Below are 20,302 nucleotides of genomic sequence, written 5' to 3'. Positions count from 1 at the left end.
ACTAACAAGGCCACCAATCCCGTATCATAGAACCTGTTTCCGTGTACACCCTCTTTCATGATTTTTCACCTAAATCGGACCGTAGTCTGTCGATCGCTCTTGTCAGTCCCAAAGTCCCAAGGCTGCCCTCTAGCACACGGTTGTTTGTCAAACATGCATGATCTCCACAGTCAATGACGCACTCTGCAAGACAATGGCAGCCACTAATACGGCGTCCTTGGCGAAGTAAGTCCATCACTACTACATCCCGGTCTGAATAGGAATGTCAAGCGGCTATACTTGGAACTGGTGGATTGGGATTTTGATTCTCCTACTTAAGATCAGGAGTGTTGCTGCTGATAAAATAGCCGTGATGCCCTCTGACGCATCCGAGAGCTCTGCATCCCCCCAACAGCCTGTGCGCAGACACAGCACCCAGACGCAGCCACGGCCAAAGAGCAGAGTCCGTGTCTCGAGAGCGGGCAAGTTGAGAAGGCTCCTGTGCCGGTATGAATTCAGTCATTCCCATTTCCCCTTCACAGCCATCATCACGAATCCGCCAAGGTGAGAATCAAGCTAATTAACATGGACCGACAGCTCGTCTCCTGGATGCGGCACCGCGCCCGCGTGGTCATCACCGGTGCTCTCCTCGGCTGTATCCTCTACCTCGGCCTCTCACTCCCCACGCGCACCGTCGCCAGCTTTACACCCTGGCACGCCATCCACGATACTTCCAACCATGGCCCAGCCCCCATCACATCCACGGGAGACACTAAAACCCCCCCCTCCATCCCCGACGAACCCCTCGAAATCTACGAATGGTCTCCCTCTGCCTGGGATATCCCCCAAATCAACCTGCGCGCCAAAGCCTACAAACCGCCCGCTGACCCCGTCCTGCCCATCCCCGACCCCTTCCCCTTACTCTCGCAAAACCCACCCCCCTCACGAGACCTTCTCCAGCCGCCGCGGGCTAACCGGCCGCCCAAAGTCCATGTGCCAGAGCAGACGCCGCTGTTTATTGGGTTCACGCGCAACTGGCCGCAGCTGCTGCAGTGCGTGGTGAGCTATGTGGCGGCCGGGTGGCCGGCGGAGGATATTTGGGTGGTGGAGAATACGGGGGCGATGGATGCGAATGCGAGGGGGAGGTTGACGTTGCAGAATCCGTTTTATTTGAATCATACGCAGCTGGGGATGTTGGGCGTGAGGGTTATTATGGTATGTTACTCGTTGCCTTGTTTAGGAGATGAAGAGGGCTGACTGACTGACGGACGGGATAGACGCCGACGCTATTGACGTTTGCGCAGTTGCAGAATTTCTATCTGTGGTGAGTCTTTCCCTTTATTTCTACATTTCTCTCGATTCTCTCGATGTGTTATCTCGACCTACTGATATAACAACCCAGGACTGCCCTCACCCGCAACTACCCCCATTACTTCTGGTCTCACCAAGACGTCATAGTCTTTTCCAACGAAAACGCCACCGCCGCCTCCCCCCTAACCCCCTTTTTCACCAACCCCAAATTCAAATCCCAACCCAAACACCCCTCCAAACACCCGATCCTCCCCCCTCCCACCAACCTCTCCCCCCCAACCCTCTACACCAACGCCGTCCTCACCCTCCGCTACCTAACCACCCCATCACCAGGCTACAAATCCCCGCCCGCCTGGGCCCACCACTTCTTCGCCTACGACCACCTCGCGCTTGTCAACCGAGACGCGGTGTTGTCTCAGGGAGGGTGGGATACTCATATCCCGTTTTATTCCTCGGATTGTGACACGTATTTGCGATTGCGCTGGGCGGGGCTGGAGCAGACGGAGAGCTACAGTGCGGCGGGGAGGATTTTGGATGTGGGGAGTGTGTTGGGGGATGTGGGGGCTTTGTTGAGGATTCCGGGGGTCAGGGGGTGGGTTGAGGGGTTTGATGGGGAGGATGATGAGGAGGAGGATGGTGAAGGGTCGTGGAAGAGGGGGAAGGGGAAGGGTGGTAAGACGCGGACGAGAACAGGAAAGGCGAACAGCAATAGGAAAAAGACGAAGGGTGGCAACAGCAACAAGGGGAAGAAGTACAGAGTAAAAAGCCTCCCCGGCGGCTACAAAGACGCCTCAACCCACGAATCCCTCTACACCGAGTCCTACGACCGCCTGCTCGCCCTGGCCACGCACATGCAACACACCAAATACGCCCGGGGGAACCACCACCGCAACACCTGGCAAGTCAAGCAGCGCGGCGGACAGGGCGAGCCCTTTTACCGGGACGCGGACGGGTTTGAGACCGGCGTGCAGATGCAGATTGATTTGGGGAGGAAGGTGTTTGCGGAGAAATGGGGACATCGGGGTTGTGATGTGGAGAAGATGGGGGTGAGGACGGGGGATGCGTGGAGGCTGGAACGGGATTGGGATGAGGAGACTGAGGGGGGGGGACATACGGGGGGTTCGTGGTGATTTTTTGGTTTCCCCTTTTTTTGGTGCGTGTCTTGTTTAGGTCGGGATACACCGTAGTACGGAGTAGTCCGAACTCTCACCAGCATGCGAAGGGTATCTTATTGTTGCTATGGCTGTTGAGTAAACAACTGCGCAGTGCGCACGCAAATGCGCGAACATCGGAACATCCCACAGGATCTTAATCTATCGTAATTTATTTTCAGCTGCAACACCTCGCATGAACTACCGTGCGAACCACACTTTGCAACCAAACCACCACCTCGCCATCTCGATCAACTGCATGACACCCTCGCGTATCGCAGAGCACGACATGAACAAAGGACCACAGGCACACCATCTTCAGCTAACCACAACCACCTCCGGCACCTCGCGTAGCCCATCGCATGAGCCGCAGAATTAAGCCACCACCCACCCCCACTATCGTGTCCACAGTAATTACTAGGTAAGGCAGAGTACGACACGACACGAGGCCCACCATCCTCAACCTCAACCACCAAACGCGCGGACTTTGCTCCGGAAACAGTACAATCCCACGTGGCCTAGGCATACCAAACCGCACAACGCCTTGTCTGCCTACCTGCAGGGTGCGTCCGCTGCATCGCATTGCAACCCCAAAATAAGTCAAAACTCCACCACACGGCAGATCTAGCCAGTTGCACGTCGGCCTTTGACCGATTTCTTCGAGGTGGGGTTGGATTGAGGACGTATGACGACAGACAATGTGATAGTTATGGGTCGATATTGTATTACGGATAGTACACCGGTGGGGGCGTTGAGACCGGCGAGGGGGGAGTGTGCAGACGGTTATGTAGGTTCTGGCCGGATGTGGTGGTGTAAAAAGGCGTGTGCAGCGGGGAGTCCGTGTAGGTGTGGACATACCTAGGTGTAACAAAAGGTCAAGGGACTCATTAAGACTTTTGCTGTACGAAGTAGGGTGGGGGTATACGGGAGGTGTTGCTGGATTCGGTTATGGTTTACAGGGGTTTAGGAAGAGTACCTGAAAAGGAAGAAAAAAACGGTACTTCGTAAGGACGGGGAAAACAAACTGAATTGGAACAAAGATAGGAAAGTCAGCCCGTTCGCTCTCCGTAGTCCGCCCGCGAAACGTCCGTCCAGCACGGAGGCCCCACATCGGGCCGACCGAGATAACCCCGGATAAGAACCACATCTTCCGAGGTACACCCGAAACAAAGGCCGACAATAAAACGAGTGACCTAACGAGAAAAGTTACCCAAACCCTCTACAAAAACATCCAAATCCTACAGTGTCCGCTCCTGCAACGTCCCATCAAACCTCAAAACCCCTCAAAGCCCACCCCCATAGACGACGCCGTCGACCCGGCATACCCCTCGGTGCTGGGGTACGTCCCAGCGTTGCTCGAGCTATTACTAAAATACGCCGAGTCGTTCTCGCTCAGCCCTTCACATGCCCCTTCTAGCAGGTCACTACCACCGCCCAGTTGCCCGGCCATCATGTCGCCGATGATGTCGCGGTGGGTAATGGCGCACATGTCCTGGTAACTCGGGTCGTTGTGCAGCTGGCCGATGATGTCGGTGATGCGCGGGAAGGAGGCTGTGGGGGGCCCGGTGTATGTGTCGGTGGTTGTGGTGGCGGGGGTGGAATGGGTGAGGGCCGGCGACTCGTAGGGGAGGAGGGTCGCTGAGATGGGGGATGAAGGGGTGCTCTTGTTGTTGTTGTTGTTGTTGGGTGGGTAGAGATTGGCCGTGACGGGGGTTGAGTGATCGAGTCCGAACTGGAATGTTCGAACCATGCTGGCTTCGACGAACTGGATGATCTCAACGACCTTTTGGTTGGCCTTGTTCTGGAACTCCTCGAACATCTGATGAACGTAGACCTCCATGTGACTGCGTACCACCCGCGGGAGTTGCTGCCGGATGAAATCGAACTGCTGCAGCATGTGTTCCTGACGGGTGGCTGCCGAGTCGGAGACGGAGTCGTCGTTTTCGTAGTCTGTTCTGTCAGCCTGTATTCACTCACATCGCGACAGAGAAGAGATAAAAAGGAGAGGGGCCGAAAAGGAGAGGGGCCGAAAAGGAGAGAAAGAAAAGAGGCATACATGGCGAAGGGACCTTCTCCCCCGGAAAAATCACCCGGTACATGTCCCGCCACTTGTCTTCCTCGGACGAGTGCGCCTTGGCCCGCGCATGCAGCTGCTTTTCCTGCTCCTCGCCAATGGACTCCCACGTTTTCGCACGCAGCCCGCACGGTGTGTCTGCCCGCTGGTGTGCCTGCAGCGATTCCGACTTTTCGAACCGGCTGAAGCAGCGGGGGCAAACGTTTTTGAGGGAGTGAGCGCGGTAAACATGTTCCCTGGCGGTGTCAGTTATTAGCTTGTATTACTCTAGCAAGACAGAGGGGGGAGGGGGGGGGGACGTACTTGACCCGGTGGGCGTCCTCCCAGCCCGGCCCGCAGCAGGTCTTGACATGCCGATGCTTGGCCGGGTCGTGCTTTGCAAACGGACAGGCAAACCGACTCCTGTCGTCGGGGCTCTCCTTGGGGTTGACCTTCTTCTTCTTCGCCTTGCCTGTCGCAACCTTTCCGCCCTCGATCTTCTCAACCGCAACAACGGCGTCAACACCATCACCGTCACCGCCGATACCCTCATCACCATCCTCCTCCCGGCCACGTTTAACCCTCCTCTTCTCCATCACCACCGCCGCCGCAGCCGCAGTAGCCCCGCTGTGCTTCCTGGCACCAGAACGGGTTGTTCCGGAGCGCTTAGCACCAGCGGTAGTAGCACCGGCATCGGCAGCGACAGTGGCGTGGACCGAAGAGGAGATTGAAGATTCAAGACATCGATCCAGAGACAGTTCGAAGTAAGCCATAGATCTGTCCACAATTTCCTTTTCTTTGCGACGCAAGAAGTCGGAGCAGCTGAAGCTCTTCCCCTCGTGCTGCTGCTGCTGCTTCGGAGGAGGGGGCGTCTTCTTCGGTCCCGTGGTAATCGATGCTGTAGTAGTAGTGGTAACGGTACTGGCGGCAGAATGCGGTAGGTGTGACGGTGGCGGAGTGGTGTCGGCGCTGCGGGATGCCATGGACCGACTAGGCTAATCTAGGGGGTGAAAGGGGGGAGTGAAGAAGGTGAACTGGAACTGAGCACGGAGGGTCGGCTTAGTTACAGTGGGGAACCTGGATCCCAAGACATGGGATGCAGGTTGAAGAGTGTGTGAGGGCGGGTGGTGCTTGAAGTTGGGTGTTGATGTATTGGTATTGACGGGTAATTCTCAGAGCGGGGCAAACCAGGCCGGGTGTGTAGAGGTGTACGAGTGTTGGTGTGGCGGAAAGGATGAGATATAACGAGATGGCTTTTGCAACAGAAGGTTATATAGAGAGAGGAGGAGGCTCGAGATTGATCGTGCAAGAGATCTCAAGAAGACTTGATCAAGGAAAAGACCAATTCCCCCATCAACCACTCTGTCACGAGGTATACTTATACCCCATCGCGAGTTTGCGCAAACGCGGAAATCCAAGTCAGCCCACACCTTCGGTACTCTGCTGAAACATTTCGCGCGCTCTCTCAATTCCGAATGACCACTGCCATTCTCCAATGAGCGAGCACTCTCTGCATCATCCCACCCCGCTGGGGCGCACACTTCGGCTCCTGGCCGAGCATGCGGGAATGAGAACAACAAGGAAGAAGGGGTCCATTGGTTGGCCTCAAGCGGTCGATGACTCGCAGAGCAGGCCGGAGCAGCGCAGAGAAGCACGACACCGCCCGGACTAACTGTGACGGGAACGCTCCTCAGTGGATAGCGCGCACGCATCCTGCTCGCAAATGCAGCTGCCGTGGTTCCATTGCGCAGGCTCGGCAGGATGCCATGCCGTGTGAGAGACAAGTGCTCAATTGCGGGAACAGGGATCGCCTCGGCCCCGTCCCGCAGATAAGGCTGGCCGAGCGGGGAAAATGAGGGCGGGGGTGGGGTTCCTATTCGCCCAGAAACAAGAGGCGACGGATTGCGGCGAATTTTTTGTTGTTGTTTTCTGCCCTGCAACGCGGGGTGACTTGCATTGCGTGTCAGCACATGTGCCACCCCCACCCTGTTTGGTAAATTGGTGGTTCGCGGACCAGATGTGATGACATCCCGAGCCCCAGGTTTTAAGGCAACTGCCTGTGCGCGGTTCTTCAGAAATGGCGAAGGGTTTCGTCAACCTCGGCCGTGGAACCGGCCGGAGCGAGGGCCAATCACCCAATGGGCTGGGACAAGGCACACTCGGCGTCACAGAGATCTGGGCCTTTAGTTAGATCTGAAATCCTTGACCGAACGGGCCGTTACCCAAGGTAAGAGGTTCGCAATAGCCCAATCGCGAAAATGGGTTTCGTTTTGGGATCCCAAAATGCCCCTGAAACGACCCAGTGTGTGAACGGTGTTCCGTGAGAACACACCCTAGATCCGTATTTCGGAACCACACCCTCGTCCAAGCCATGCTGTGTTACGAAATGCTCAACTGCGGACTCCAGCGTCTTTGTTCCATGACTCCCACACAAGAAGAGATGTGCCTGGCAACTGGGAGAAGATAAATGAGGGTGTGCTGGCACACCGCCCGCCATGATGGACCAAGAAGAGAATCCATATCACCATCTTCTACACAAAGTCATCAGTATCAGATCGAGAAGTCGAAACATACTTGCGGGCAACAATCGAACCAACGAGAACACGTGAAGACAATCGTAACGTCGCACGACATGGACGCGGGCAACACCCTCAAGCTCTCCGGTGAAGGGTTGGTCAAACTTCCCACCCAACCCCAGACCAGTATCCACTAACACCAGGTCTAGAAAACCGTCGGACAACATGTCTTACTCCCTTGAGAGATACCTCAACACCCCGGGGGATGTAACGGAGCGGCTGCTTCGAGGACAACGTGACGTCGGTGACGTGAAGGCCCGGCTGAGAACCGCCATGGGGAAGATGAACCGTCTGGCCGATGAAGTCTCACCGACCTTGCAAGACTCGAGTTCTTCGTCTTAAGCGGGCGGTGTTCGATATGTGCTTTTGATGTTTGCAGCACCTTACTGGGATATACCTCTGGAGTCAGCGCTGGAGTTGGAATGGGGACCTCTTAATTTTGTTAATTTTAGTTAGTATGCATACCGGGTCAAAAGCTACAATTGTTCGTGTTAATTCCGTCCGATCAATGTAACTTCGTGGTGTTGAGTCAATGTTGGCACTGTTCTCTATCGCGGTAACTCCGACGCTGCAAGCCAATGGAAGAGCCCCGCTCTGACGACGTCGGAGGTCCGGGTGCGACATCGGAGGCTATCTTTGACTGGACTAAGAGGCGCCATCGTCGCGTGACAGATAAGAAAACTGTGGACTGCAAGGGCGCCGATTCGGTCGAGATGGTTTCGCGAGACCTCAAGTCGAGATCGTTTGGAGTGTGGTTGAACGAAGGTTTGGTGTGGGACGCGTTTCACGGCGGGTCCCATGGAATCCGGGGTCAGATGACTAAGCTGGGTTCATCTTTCCGAAATTGCGTCTCACTCAATTCACCCCAATGCGGGTGGTTCTTTCCTCTCGAAATTCAATTGATATTTTGAGTACAAGTAATAAATCATGCCGCTCAGGCCCCTCATACTGCGGGGTATTAAGTTGAAATGGAGAGTCAGTGGCGGGCCAGTACTTAAAATGGATAGTGAGTGAAGCTCAAACCGAGCTCAAGCTCATGGACACTGGCGATGTTTTGCTCGCCAAAACAAGCGAGACATTACGTCATTTCCACGGTTAACCCAACATCAACCCCGCCAGACCTCCCGCATGACATGAGCCCAGTGAGAGGATCGTGAGACTGGCATCAACTCACACCCATCTCATACTTTATAATACATGTACCTACCTGAAACCTACCGTATCTCACCAAAAGGCCGTATTCTCACTAAAAAAACCGTAACTCCTTAACAAAAACACAAAGCACCATGCCCCCCCAAACAATCCGCCTCGGCACCGCCTCCCCCAGCACCCAACCCACCACAGCCGCAACCCTAACCCAGCTCGAGCACATCGCCCGCCGCGCCGCAGCCCAACACATCGACCTCCTCCTTCTGCCCGAGGCCTACCTCGGCGGCTACCCGCGTGGCACTCACTTCGGCAGTGTCATCGGCGCTCGGACCGATGCTGGACGCGAAGAGTATCTGCAGTATTTTCGGAGTGCGGTCGATCTGGGTGATACCGTCGGGGATGGGGCCGGGGCCGGGCAGGCATGGGTACGGAGGGAGTTAGCCGGGGATGGGGTAACTGGGAGTGAGACGGGGGATGTGGTGGGTAATAAACGCGGGGATGGGACGCGGGAGGAGTTGGAGCGGATTGCGAGGGAGACGGGCGTGTTTGTTGTGACGGGGTTGATTGAGAAGGCGGGTGGGAGTATGTATTGCTCGGTGGTGTATGTGTGTCCGAAGCTGGGGATTATTGGGAAGCGGCGGAAGGTTATGCCTGTACGTTGTTCTAAGTCACACACCCTAATTCTGTGCATCATACTGACAACTCAGACTGGAACCGAGAGACTCGTCTGGGCTCAAGGCTCGCCAGCAACCCTCCAAGCAGTGAGCACCGTCATCCGGGGCGTGCGCATCAACCTAGCCGCGGCTATCTGCTGGGAGAACTACATGCCGCTGGTCCGGCAGTCGCTCTACGCGCAGAACATCAACCTCTACTTGGCGCCCACGGCGGACGGGCGGGATACCTGGCTCCCCTTGCTTCGGACGATTGGAATCGAGGGCCGGTGTTTTGTGGTGAGCTCCAACATGTGTGTCCGCAAGCCGTTGCCAGAAACGAACGGGCACACAATCCCCGTACCCAAGGAACACGGCAATATTGCTGTCGATGGGCCACACCACCGCGGCCGAAGATCGTCGGTTATCGACGAAGATGGCAATGAGATTGTGCTCCCGGACTCTATGCCGTCCCCACAGACCTCGCCCCCGAAGCCACGGGCCCGACGACAATCCGTTTTCGACGAGGACGGCAATGAGATCGTTCTCTGCGCCACAGAATCAGATACTGCCACCTCCACTACCACTACCACTACCAACCCATTCAACCCACCATCCACCTCCAAACACCATACCCAAGCCCCGACCCACCCCCCAAAACAACCCCAAACAAAACAACAACCCGAATTCCTCTCCCGCGGCGGCTCCTCCATAACCTCACCCTTCGGTTCCGTTCTCGCCGGCCCACAATGGGACGACCCGTCACCGGACAGTCTGATCTATGCTGATGTCGACTTTGACGATTGTGTGCGGGGCCGGTTGGACTTGGACACGGGGGGAAGTTACTCGCGGAATGACTCGTTTCGGTTGGAGGTTGCTGGGTTGAGGATGGAGGCTTTGCCTTATTGAGGGAGTGGTCTTATTGAGTGAGTAAGTGGCGTGATGATGCGAGTGGGGTTGGGTGAGTTGAATGTCCAGTGAACTGAGGTTGAGTAAGTTAAGGTTGAGTTGAGGGGGCGAGTAGATTGCCATTGGTTGGTGAATGGGGGGTGTTAGTGTGAAATTATGTTAGGTTTAGGTCGAGACACTTGTTGGGGGTTCATATGTTCTGAGGTAGCTGCAGGCAGGTATGCGCTCAGAGCTTGGGGATCAAATCACTGGCACAGAACGGAGTTGAAAATATATGGGCAAAGATTGCCGGCCCGAGACAGAACATATTGCAAATAAGTCAACAAGGTACACCCCGTATATTGGTATATAGTACTGAACAGTGTTGTTCAATGTTGCCCTCTCTTAAAAGTAGCGCAAGAGAAAAGCGCAAAAGCAAAACGCACAAGACAGACCACCTCCTTCCAGGACATGACATGCCAGTAAACCCATGATACCGAGATAATAATCCGAAACTCCGCGTAGCACCCAGCCGACCGACCTGGGTAGGTTACCGAAACCCAGCCTGATCCGATCATGACCCATCCAAGCCATTATCCATCCATTGCTTCTGATCCAGCCCAATTCCATAGATAAGTATGACAACCCCAACCAACCAACCGTCCGAACCCACATAAAACCCCCCACCATGAATGCAACTGTCAGTTCGGACCTTCAACTTCAAATCTTCTCCATCGTCTCATCCACCCCCTCCGCCTCCGCCTCCTTCTCCTCCTCCCTCGGACTCGACAACGGACTCGTCCCAGACGGCACAATCAACCCCCCACCAATACTGCCCGCGACACTATCCGCCCTACCATGTCCCAACAACCCACTCCTCACACTCGCGCCGTCTCCACCACCACTCACTCCCCCCGTAAACCCCTGCTTCGCATAAAAGCTATTCCGGTCACTCCCCGCCGCGGTCCCCAGGATCCCCGTGGCCGAGTAAATGCTCGTGCGCTCCGCCGCGCCACGGTGTAGGCCGGGTGTGGTCGGCCCGCCGTCCATGGTGGCCGAGAGTACGCTTAGTGGTAGAGACTCGCGGGAGCCGCCCCAGAGGGATGACGGTGCGAGCGCGCGGACCGAGGCGTCGGTGTCGAAGGAGCGGCGGCGTCGGCGCTTGGAGGAGGACGCGAGCGTTAGGATCGAGGCGTTGTCGGTGAGGAGGTTGTTGGCGGTCGCCGTGGTGTAGGTGTTGTGCTGGAAAGCGCTGGAGGTGCTGCCACTTGCGGTGGCCATGTGGGCCGGGATGGCGGAGGCCGGGGAATTCGTCGGGAAGGGCTGGTGGAAGTGGATGATTTGGGAGTTGGAGTTGTGGGAGTGGTGGTTCGTTGTCTGTTGGGTGCCCACGCCACCCCCTCCTCCACCGCCGGGGATTGGATTTACGGTTTGTATTGTTGTTAGGGTCGTCGTGAGCGACCGGACGGACGGTGCCGGCGAGGAGAAGGTGCTGTTACCGCCTCTCCGGTCGGTTGCGGTTCGGCTTGTCCCAGCGAGCGACGAGTCGCGGCGTGAGTATGTGATTGTGGATCGGTAGGTGCCCTGGTCGGTTGAGACGGTCGGGGCTATCGAATGGCCGCCCATTGTCGGTGGGGGTTGTTCGTCGCTGGATCGCCGCAACGAGCCGGAGTGGTTGAGCGAGGATACGCTTGCCAGTTGTTGACTCGGCCCCGAGGACACTGAGTAGTGACTGACTCGTGGGGAACTGCTCACGACGATACGGCCAGACTGTGGGTATGGGTTGTTGGGAGGTTTCTTCGCGCCGCCTCTTTTCGAAGCAGAGTGACGGCTCCCATCACTAGACGAGGCGGTTTTTAGGTTCGCGAGTTTCTTCATCAAGGCGGAGAAAGGCCCTCGACGGCCTAACCGGCCGGGCTGGTCTAGTGCGGCTTTGTTAGCATTCCTGCTGGAGAAGAGACACATGTTCGTCTTAGGTGCGGGGAACAGTGTGTGAAATTGCAAGATTGAGGTGCAGCCACCGCGTTGCCATGTTGTGAATCCCAAGACTGAGAGGAGAGGAGTTCAAGGAGGGACCAGGCGCGGTTTATGTAGTTTTGCGTACCATGTTGTTGGGTCGCCGCCTCTGTCATTGCCATGAGGGCGGGCCGCAATGCAAGACCGCGCACGAGAGAATAGATTGGGTTCGAGGCGAAAACGTCATGCGACGATAAGCAAAATGGCGTAGTTGGGGTATGGTCGGGGCTCTGAGACCGAGCAATGTATACGAGCGCGCGGCAATTAATCCACCACGGAGACCCTTAAAATCTTCGGGAACGGGAATCAACGTCGGTTATGTTGAATGCGCAGCAACGGCGATTGCAGGCTGTGGTCGGGTTCGAAATTGGTGGTGTTGAGTGGGATTAGGTTCGTTTTGAGGCGCATCCGCACGGAAAAGAAGGTGGCCAACACAAAGAGTCTGTCCGGCGCGGCCACAGAAGAAAGAAACCAACGAGAGAATGTTTGATGATGGTTTGTCCCCGACGCTGCACGTTGATGGGGTGAAACGGGTCCATGCAACTTCCAGCTTTGCCGCTCCAGGGTCGTGGCAAGCCTGGGGCTTCGGGGTTGGCTGGACGGCTGCTTCAGCTGTGCCAGCTGGGGTGTGAGCTTCACGTGCGTTGAAATGTGGGTCAGATGCCCCACTTTTGTCGATCCCGGCCGGCGGCCTGACCTTCGGCAAAGCTTGCCCCACTGCCACTTTCACCACTAAACAAACCACACCGATGTTATCCGTAAAGCTTCACCCATCGTAACATCTGGAAACTCTCGAGGTTTACTCTGGCTGATTTCAGGTTTATTTTTTTTCTTCAAGACTTTTCATTCTTTGCACAGAAACGTATGCTGTTCTGTTTGAACTTCTCTTCTCTATTTTGCCCCAAATTACCCAGCGCAGTTGCCCCAGTGATGCGGTGACGCACTTGCAGTTGCAGCAGCAACAACAAACCCTCATCAAGCTTTCCTTGGCAGCACATCAACCACACCACGTACTCCGATCCAAGTGGCAGCCTCACGCCTTTTTGCCATGTCGCACTCCCAGCCACCATGTCGATCCAGCCGCTGCCCGCGGACGTTGCCGCACAGATCAAGTCCTCGTCGGCTATTATCTCCCTGAATGGTGCCGTGCTTGGCCTGCTGCAGAATTCGCTTGATGCAGGTGCATCGAAGATCAACATCTCGGTTGACTACAGTCGCGGGAACTGCTCTTCGGAAGACAACGGTCTTGGGATCCCGCCGGCTTGTTTTCGGGATGACGGGGGACTTGGTAAACTTCACTGTACGTGCTTGAATCATGGTCCGGAGTACCTGGTTGATAATTTATTGACTTCATAGATACGTCGAAATACCCCCCACGGCCCGACTCTCATGGGAAGCGCGGGGAGTTCCTTGCCGCCCTGGCCTCGCTCTCTCTGCTCTCCATCAGTTCTCACCATCGGGATTACCGGACGCACAATTCGCTAGCTATCCACAACTCCCGCGTGATCTCCCGCCATCTGCCAGCCCCGCAAGAGGAGCGAGTGCTCGCATTTGCGAGCGGCACCCGTGTCACCGTCCGCGATCTTTTTGGTTCCATGCCCGTCCGTGTCAAGCAACGGGCAGTGGAAGTGGAGCGAGCCGGCACCTTTAAGGAATTTGACCAGCTCGTCTCTAGCATTGTTGCGTTCCTCCTTTGCTGGCCAGGGAAGGTGGCCGTTTTGGTTCAGGATGTGTATGCGCGAAGGACTGTGACTTTAACGACGGCGAGCGTGTTAGAATGGGGTCGAGGTTATCGCACGGCCCCGAGTATCGTCAGCCGCACTACGGAGCTCCTTGAACAGGCTTCGTTAGCGGACGGACGCTCCGAATCGTGGGTCCCGATCGGGGCTACGGCTTCTGGAGTTTCCGTGAGAGGGTGTGCCTCATTGCAGCCCGTTGCTAGCAAGCGGGTACAGTTCATTGCCCTCGGTGTTCAACCTTTGATGAACGAGCTTCAGTCAAACCTATTCTACGACGACATCAACCGCGTTTTTGAAGAATCGAGTTTTGGCATAGTTGAAGAGGCAGCCGTCGACGAGCATGGGTGCTTAGTTAAAACTGACGGGTTTACCGGCAAGGAACTCAAGCCCAAGAAGGGCGTCGACAGGTGGCCCATGTTCTTCCTTCAGATCATTTTGGATGTGGAGCGAGCCGTCGACGTGGACGATGTTTTGGATGGTAAACGTTTCAGTGTGGCCCTGATCACGGACCTCCTTCAGGTTATGGTCTACGAATTTCTCAAGAAGCACCATTTCCGACCACGGTCCATCGCTGCAGTCGAGCGATTAAAACGGCCAAAGAGGGCAGCGTCTCCGGTGATGGTTCCCCCATCTACGACCCGGAAACGGGTTCAAGCCTCGGTTCAAGCCTCAACTGTCAAACAAATACGATCGGGGACCGGTTTCCGGCGGAACTCTACGATTCAACGTTCGAGGGATCGCCTTTCGGAAAGGTCCGCCTCTCCTTTCTCGGCATGGCCACAAACGAAGTCCGGTGCCCCAAAGACCGCCAAATCGAGTGTTCCCAGTGCCTTACCATCGCCTGCCGGTAAACAGCCGAGCCTTCCAACCGTATCGCGGTCCGAGCTATTGGCGAACCCGTTGTTTGATGGCTCTGGCAAACTCGTGCGGAAGCCCTTCGAGGATTCAGACGTCTCATCTATTGTCACTGGAAAGGTCCGGAAACCCCCAGAAATAGAGATTCTACCTGGTTCCGAAACGAGAAGCGAAAGGGAGACCATCGTGTGGACGGACCCAACCACCAAGCTCAAATCTCTCATCGACCCGCGCACCGGATTTGCTATCCGCGCGAGCCCCAGTACAAATAGAAGGGCCAGTCCCGCAGTAGTAAGCCGAAAGCCCAGGAGAGATCTACTACGACTACCAAGACCTACAATACCGCAGACTACGGTTTTCCAACCCGTGGAGCCACCTATTCCCCGAACATCCTGGGAACTTTGCTGCGAGCAAGTCGGACCGGCCCACAATTTTGAGGCGTTGGCTGCAGAAACATCAAACGGTCCTATGCTGTCCACCCTCGAGGGACGAATCTCCAAGACTGCTCTACATGACGCAGAGGTAGTAGCCCAGGTGGATCAAAAATTCATCCTGATCAAAGTGTACACCAACCAAACCTCGGGCCCAACCCCCGGACGCACCAACCAAGAGCCCTTGCTTGTCCTCGTTGACCAACACGCCGCAGACGAGCGATGCAAAGTTGAAGCCCTCCTCCAGTCCTACTTCATCCCATCTCTCTCGGACGACACTCACCTAGTGGCACAAACCCAAATCCTGGACAAACCCCTTCGATTCCAACTCTCCGAACAAGACGGACGTCTTATCGTCCAGTCCAAAACCTATTTCGCTCACTGGGGCATATCCTACGACATCCTCCCCGAACCCTCCACCAACCGGGGTGCGACAGCCGAAGTTCGCAGCCTCCCAGTGAGTATTGCAGAGCGGTGCCGGCTCGAGCCACGGTTGTTGATTGACCTGCTGCGGAAAGAGATCTGGAGGCCATCACAGGGCGCGAGGCGGAATACGGCGCCGCGGCCGGTACGGACGGTGGCGGGGAGAGATGGGGAGTGGGTAAAGAGGTTTCATGATTGTCCCAAGGGGATTTTGGAGATGATTCACTCCAGGGCGTGCAGGAGTAAGCTACCCCCCTTCTGCTCTCTAGTCTTGCCTTGATAATTGCGATTTTTAGTTGGCTAACATAGGTGCAGGCGCAATCATGTTCAATGATCCCTTGACGCGGGAGCAGTGTGTGGAGCTTGTACGGGGGCTGGCGGGTTGTGCGTTTCCGTTTCAGTGTGCTCATGGTCGGCCGTCGATGGTGCCGTTGGTTCATCTTGGGGACGAGGGGCAAGTTGCGCAGGCTAGAGGGGTGGATCAGGGAAGGGAGGGGGAATTGGTGGGGGCTTTGAAGGAGTGGAAGAGGAGAAGGGCAGATAGGGGATGATTCCGGCTTATTCTTGAAGTAACCATTTAAACCATTTGATACATGTGAACAAACATGATGTCTTTCTTACTCTTTTGTGTCGATGCAATGGATGATGTTGAGCTTGTGATATGAGGGTTAGGGTTATCCTCAACCTGCAGCGGTGCACGGACCCACTGCATGTCGCGGACAGGGGAGCTCAAGCTCCAACCAACAAGGTCCCCAACCATCGCAACGTCACCCATCACCGGCACCGTTCTCGCCATATCACGCTCCTCACACGGCGCCAGGCTCTTCCGCAACACCGCCCAGATTGTCCGCCAATTCGGCAACAAAGATGCCACCATGGCGCTAACAGTTCGTCCCCCACGTCCACTTCCCCAATCCCCTGATTACCAGTTCTCTCACTTCCTCCCCCACCAACCACTGAACCCAACTAACAACCCCCTTCTCTTTCCAGTGGCGGTCCTTCGACTTCTTCAACGCAACCCAAATCAAGCTCCCCGACGACGATAACATCAACGCCTCCACCACCACCGACCAACAAGCACAACCCCAACCCCACAACACCAACAACCCCAGCCCACCATCATCATCGCCATCGTCCTCCTCCCTCAGCACCCGCACTTTCTTCGAAAGCAACGACATCTCCGCCGTTTGCTCCGGGTCAGAGTCCCTCTTTCTCGGGACCTATGATGGGGTGGTGAGGATTGTGGGGTCCAGTTGGAAAGTGGTTAGGTCGTTTCGGGCTTATGAGGGAGGTGGTACGACAGTGGTTTCGACGGGGGCGGGGGGTACGGCGGGGGCGAGGGCTCCGAGTATTACGTTTATGAGACAGGTGGAGGGGACGAGTTATTTGGTTACTGTTGCGGTAGGTCTTTAAGGAGTTTTGGGGGGGGTTGGACAGTTGCTGATGGTAAACAGGAAGCCGGGGGTGAAAGCCAGCCGGTGTTGAAGGTGTGGGCGTTGGATAAGCCGGTGAGGAAGACGGGGATTCCGACATGTTTGAGCTCGGTGGTGATTAATAATGGGAAGAAGCCGTTTCCGGTAGGTTTCTTTGCTTTAGCAGAAAGGGGTTCGGGGGACAAGCTAACAGGTTAGATCTCGGCATTCGCCGCGACCGAGGACCTGACGCAGGTTGCCGTGGGATTTGCAAACGGCGCGGTCATCGTCATCCGCGGCGACCTGATCAACGACCTCGGCTCGAAGCAGCGCATCATCCACGAGTCGGACGAGCCCATCACCGGCGTGGAACTGCACGTCGACGCTGGGCTGACTACGCTGTTTGTCGCGACCACCTCGCGGATCCTGAAGCTGGTGGTCGTCGGGCGCGGACACGGCCAGCCGCCCAAGACGGTCGAGGATACGGGCTGTGGCGTCGGGTGCATGGCTGTCGATAAGAAGACGGGGGATATCGTGGTGGGGCGGGACGATGCGGTGTATCATTATACCCTGGATGGGAGGGGCCCGCCGACGGCCTATGAAGCGCCGAAGAAGCTGATTTCGGTGTATCAGGACTATGTGGCGCTTGTGTCGCCGCCGACGCCGAGTGGGGATGCGGATACGATACGGCGGCGTTTTTGGGGGGCGACGGCTGACAGTATCTATACGTTCACGCTGATTCACCCGGGACTGAGGATTATTGCGCACAACGAGACGGTGTTGTCGGATGTGAAGCATATTTTTCAGCTGTGGGGGGATTTGTACATGCTCACGCAAGACGGCAAGGTTGGTGTTTGTTTTGGTTGTTCCGTGAGTGTGCAGGGTAACTAACAAGGTCAGGTTTTCCGATACCACGAGAAACCGCTAAGCCAGCGGCTGGAAATGATGTATCAGCGGAACCTGTACACGCTCGCGGTGGAGCTGGCGCAAAAGTCCGGGTTGAGTGCGCAGCAGCAGAACATTATCTACCGCAAATACGGCGACCACCTGTACCAAAAGGGCGACTACGACGGAGCCATGACGCAGTACATCAAGGCCATCGACAGCACCGAGCCGTCGCAGGTGATTCGCAAGTTCCTCGATACCCAGAGGATACACAACCTCATTGAGTACCTGGAGGAACTTCACGACCACCACAAGGCCACGTCTGATCACACCACGCTGCTACTGAACTGCTACGCCAAGCTGAAGGATATTGACAAGCTGGAGAAGTTCATCAAGTCGCCGGGGGATCTCAAGTTTGACTTGGACACGGCCATCACGATGTGCCGACAGGGCGGGTACTTCGAGCAGGCAGCGTATCTAGCGACGAAGCATGGGGAACACGACCTTGTGGTGGATATCCTGATTGAGGACTCTAAGGCGTATGCTGAAGCGCTGGATTACATTTGGCACCTGGATCCTGAGACGGTATGTTGAGTCGAGAACGTTGCTAGAAGCCCATATACTGACCTGCCTAGGCCTACTCGTGTCTCCAAAAGTACGCCCGCGTGCTGATCGAGAACTGCGCGGAAGATGCGACGCAGCTATTTATCGACTACTACACGGGCCGCTTCGTGCCCAAAGTCGAGGTGCCAGTAGCCCCCGACGCGCAACCAGCGGCCAATGGCGGGTTCGTCGTGGGAGCCGCCAATGCCGTGCAGAATCTCACCCATTTAATACCGTTACCGTACCGAAACGCGAATGCTGCTCCGGCATTGCCTGCCCGGCCCACAGCAGGTGACCTCGCGGCAAGACTGGAGATACCACCGCCCGAATACACCCCGCCCAAACCCCGGACAGCCTTCTCCTCGTTCATCGACCACCCAGACGAGTTCATCGTCTTCCTCGAAGCCTGTCTCCAGGCAGACAGTCTCTCCGAAACCGACCGGACGGACCTCTCGACTACGCTCTTCGAGATGTACCTCCACAAATCCAACGAAAAGAAGGGCGACGATCAACACCGCGAAACATGGGAACAGCGCGCCAAGACACTCATCAACAACAAGCCCGAGTTGAATCTCAAGGGCCCCCCGCCGCCCATCGAGAACTCCAACGTCCTCCTGCTCTCCCATCTCTCCAACTTCCGCGACGGCACAACCTTAGTCAAGGAACAGTCCGGCCTGCTATTTGACATTTTCCGCTCCTACACCTCAGCCAAAGACACGCGGGGCGCCATCCGCGCATTGCGCAAGTATGGGCCTGAGGAACCGCAGCTGTATCCCGCGGCGCTGTCCTATCTCACCTCGGACGCGAAGATCCTCGAAGAGGCCGGGGCGGACGAGGTGGCGGCTATTTTGGACCTGATCGATGCAGATGGGCTGTTGGCCCCGTTGCAGGTTGTCCAAACACTATCACGACTACCACCCAACGCCAATGGGACTACCAACGGAACAAACGGCACGAACAGCAACACCGGAACCACAGAAGGAAGTACCACCGGCGGCGTAGCAACAATGGGTCTCCTCAAACCCTACCTCGCCCGCCGCATCGAGCGCGAACGCAAAGAAATCGCCGAAAACAAACGCGTAGCCGCCCAATTCCGCGAAGGCACAGCCGCCCACCGTCGCGAGATTTCCGAGCTCGGCACTCGCCCAGCTGTCTTCCAAGCCACCCGCTGCGCGCAGTGCATGGGGGGGTTGGAATTACCCGTGGTGCACTTCTTGTGTAAACACTCTTTTCATCAGCGGTGTTTACGGGGGGGTGGGGCTAGTACCATCCCAGATAGCACTGGGATAGGAGGAGCAGGAGGAGGGGGGACGGTAGAAGTGGAAGGGGAAGAATGTCCGGTGTGTGCAAGGGAGAATGCGACGATCAGGACGCTGAAGAGGAGTCAGGAGGAGAATGCGGAACGGCATGAGTTGTTTGTGGATGTTTTGGAGAGGAGTGAGGATCGGTTTAAGACAGTGTCGGAGTGGTTTGGACGGGGGGTGATGAGTGCTGGGGGGGTGGATAATATATAAGGGGCTTATTTGTAGGAGGTTGGGTGTCAATGCGGGAAGCTGGGATTACGATAGGGAAATAAATAATTCTTTTTATCTATCCATCAAGTCAAGTCAACGTACGCGCGTGTCCCCGGTCATAAATGCCATCCGTCTAGTGGGGTCACAACAAAGAGTGCAAGCCGCAGCCGACCTCGAAAGAGACGGCGTAGTTGTCGTTAATGGGATTCTAGTTGGACTTGATATCGGAATTTCCCAGGCCCCCCATCCTCTGATAGTAAGCGTTGCTTACAATGACACACTGGTAAGATATTTGCTTAGGGACAAAGACGGTCGTTCTCTTTTTTCTTTCCTTTTTACCTCCACCTTTTCTTGCCCCCTTTCCTGGATTCCTTCTTCCTCAGAACTTTCTGCTCTCAACCCTGCCACATTAATCCACACTCTGGTACACAACTGGCTTGCCTCCACAAGTTTACCGTCACATTGCTCAGTAGAAGACGAATATCTCGGAATGTAAAGGTAGGAAAATACTAAATAAAAACACACGTATACTTTTAGTGACCAGACTCGAGGAAGGGTAGGTATACCTTGGCGTTGAGTTGGTGAGGGTTTGATGTCGTTTGTTGTGATAGTGTTTGATGGCTTGGACATGATTGGGTCCTGTACGATGGTGCCCGATTCGTTGATG

The 20,302-nt window shown here is 55.9% G+C and overlaps 6 protein-coding genes across 6 annotated transcripts; 4 read left to right on the top strand and 2 right to left on the bottom strand.

The window, feature by feature from the left end:
• Nucleotides 1–488: 488 nt before the first annotated feature.
• On the top strand, nt 489–2,420 carry C8A04DRAFT_38669 (uncharacterized protein; the record flags this gene model as incomplete). The annotated part of the gene is made up of 5 exons (XM_062784309.1): nt 489–543; nt 728–1,194; nt 1,257–1,303; nt 1,382–2,016; nt 2,077–2,420. 5 exons carry the CDS (start codon nt 489–491, stop codon nt 2,418–2,420), a joined length of 1,548 nt encoding a protein of 515 aa, XP_062635389.1.
• Nucleotides 2,421–3,714: 1,294 nt separating this feature from the next.
• C8A04DRAFT_13641 (uncharacterized protein) lies at nt 3,715–5,477 on the bottom strand (the record flags this gene model as incomplete). Its single annotated transcript, XM_062777791.1, has 4 exons — nt 3,715–4,391; nt 4,498–4,751; nt 4,819–4,966; nt 5,138–5,477. 4 exons carry the CDS (start codon nt 5,475–5,477, stop codon nt 3,715–3,717), a joined length of 1,419 nt encoding a protein of 472 aa, XP_062635388.1.
• A 1,649-nt stretch (nt 5,478–7,126) lies between these two features.
• C8A04DRAFT_30419 (uncharacterized protein) lies at nt 7,127–7,412 on the top strand (the record flags this gene model as incomplete). The annotated part of the gene is made up of 2 exons (XM_062781368.1): nt 7,127–7,164; nt 7,220–7,412. 2 exons carry the CDS (start codon nt 7,127–7,129, stop codon nt 7,410–7,412), a joined length of 231 nt encoding a protein of 76 aa, XP_062635387.1.
• Nucleotides 7,413–8,356: 944 nt separating this feature from the next.
• On the top strand, nt 8,357–9,778 carry C8A04DRAFT_38668 (carbon-nitrogen hydrolase; the record flags this gene model as incomplete). Its single annotated transcript, XM_062784308.1, has 2 exons — nt 8,357–8,872; nt 8,927–9,778. 2 exons carry the CDS (start codon nt 8,357–8,359, stop codon nt 9,776–9,778), a joined length of 1,368 nt encoding a protein of 455 aa, XP_062635386.1.
• A 699-nt stretch (nt 9,779–10,477) lies between these two features.
• Nucleotides 10,478–11,895, bottom strand: C8A04DRAFT_38667 (uncharacterized protein; the record flags this gene model as incomplete). The annotated part of the gene is made up of 2 exons (XM_062784307.1): nt 10,478–11,679; nt 11,862–11,895. 2 exons carry the CDS (start codon nt 11,893–11,895, stop codon nt 10,478–10,480), a joined length of 1,236 nt encoding a protein of 411 aa, XP_062635385.1.
• Nucleotides 11,896–12,841: 946 nt separating this feature from the next.
• C8A04DRAFT_38666 (uncharacterized protein) lies at nt 12,842–19,635 on the top strand (the record flags this gene model as incomplete). The annotated part of the gene is made up of 8 exons (XM_062784306.1): nt 12,842–13,073; nt 13,130–15,463; nt 15,537–15,646; nt 16,212–16,622; nt 16,676–16,798; nt 16,853–17,479; nt 17,534–18,103; nt 18,154–19,635. 8 exons carry the CDS (start codon nt 12,842–12,844, stop codon nt 19,633–19,635), a joined length of 5,889 nt encoding a protein of 1,962 aa, XP_062635384.1.
• Between the last annotated feature and the right edge of the window lie 667 nt (nt 19,636–20,302).

The sequence above is a fragment of the Dichotomopilus funicola genome (genome assembly GCF_033296635.1).
Source record: "Dichotomopilus funicola strain CBS 141.50 unplaced genomic scaffold C8A04scaffold_50, whole genome shotgun sequence".
Taxonomy (NCBI): Eukaryota; Fungi; Ascomycota; class Sordariomycetes; order Sordariales; family Chaetomiaceae; genus Dichotomopilus; species Dichotomopilus funicola.
This window is presented reverse-complemented; position numbering and strand designations above follow the sequence as displayed.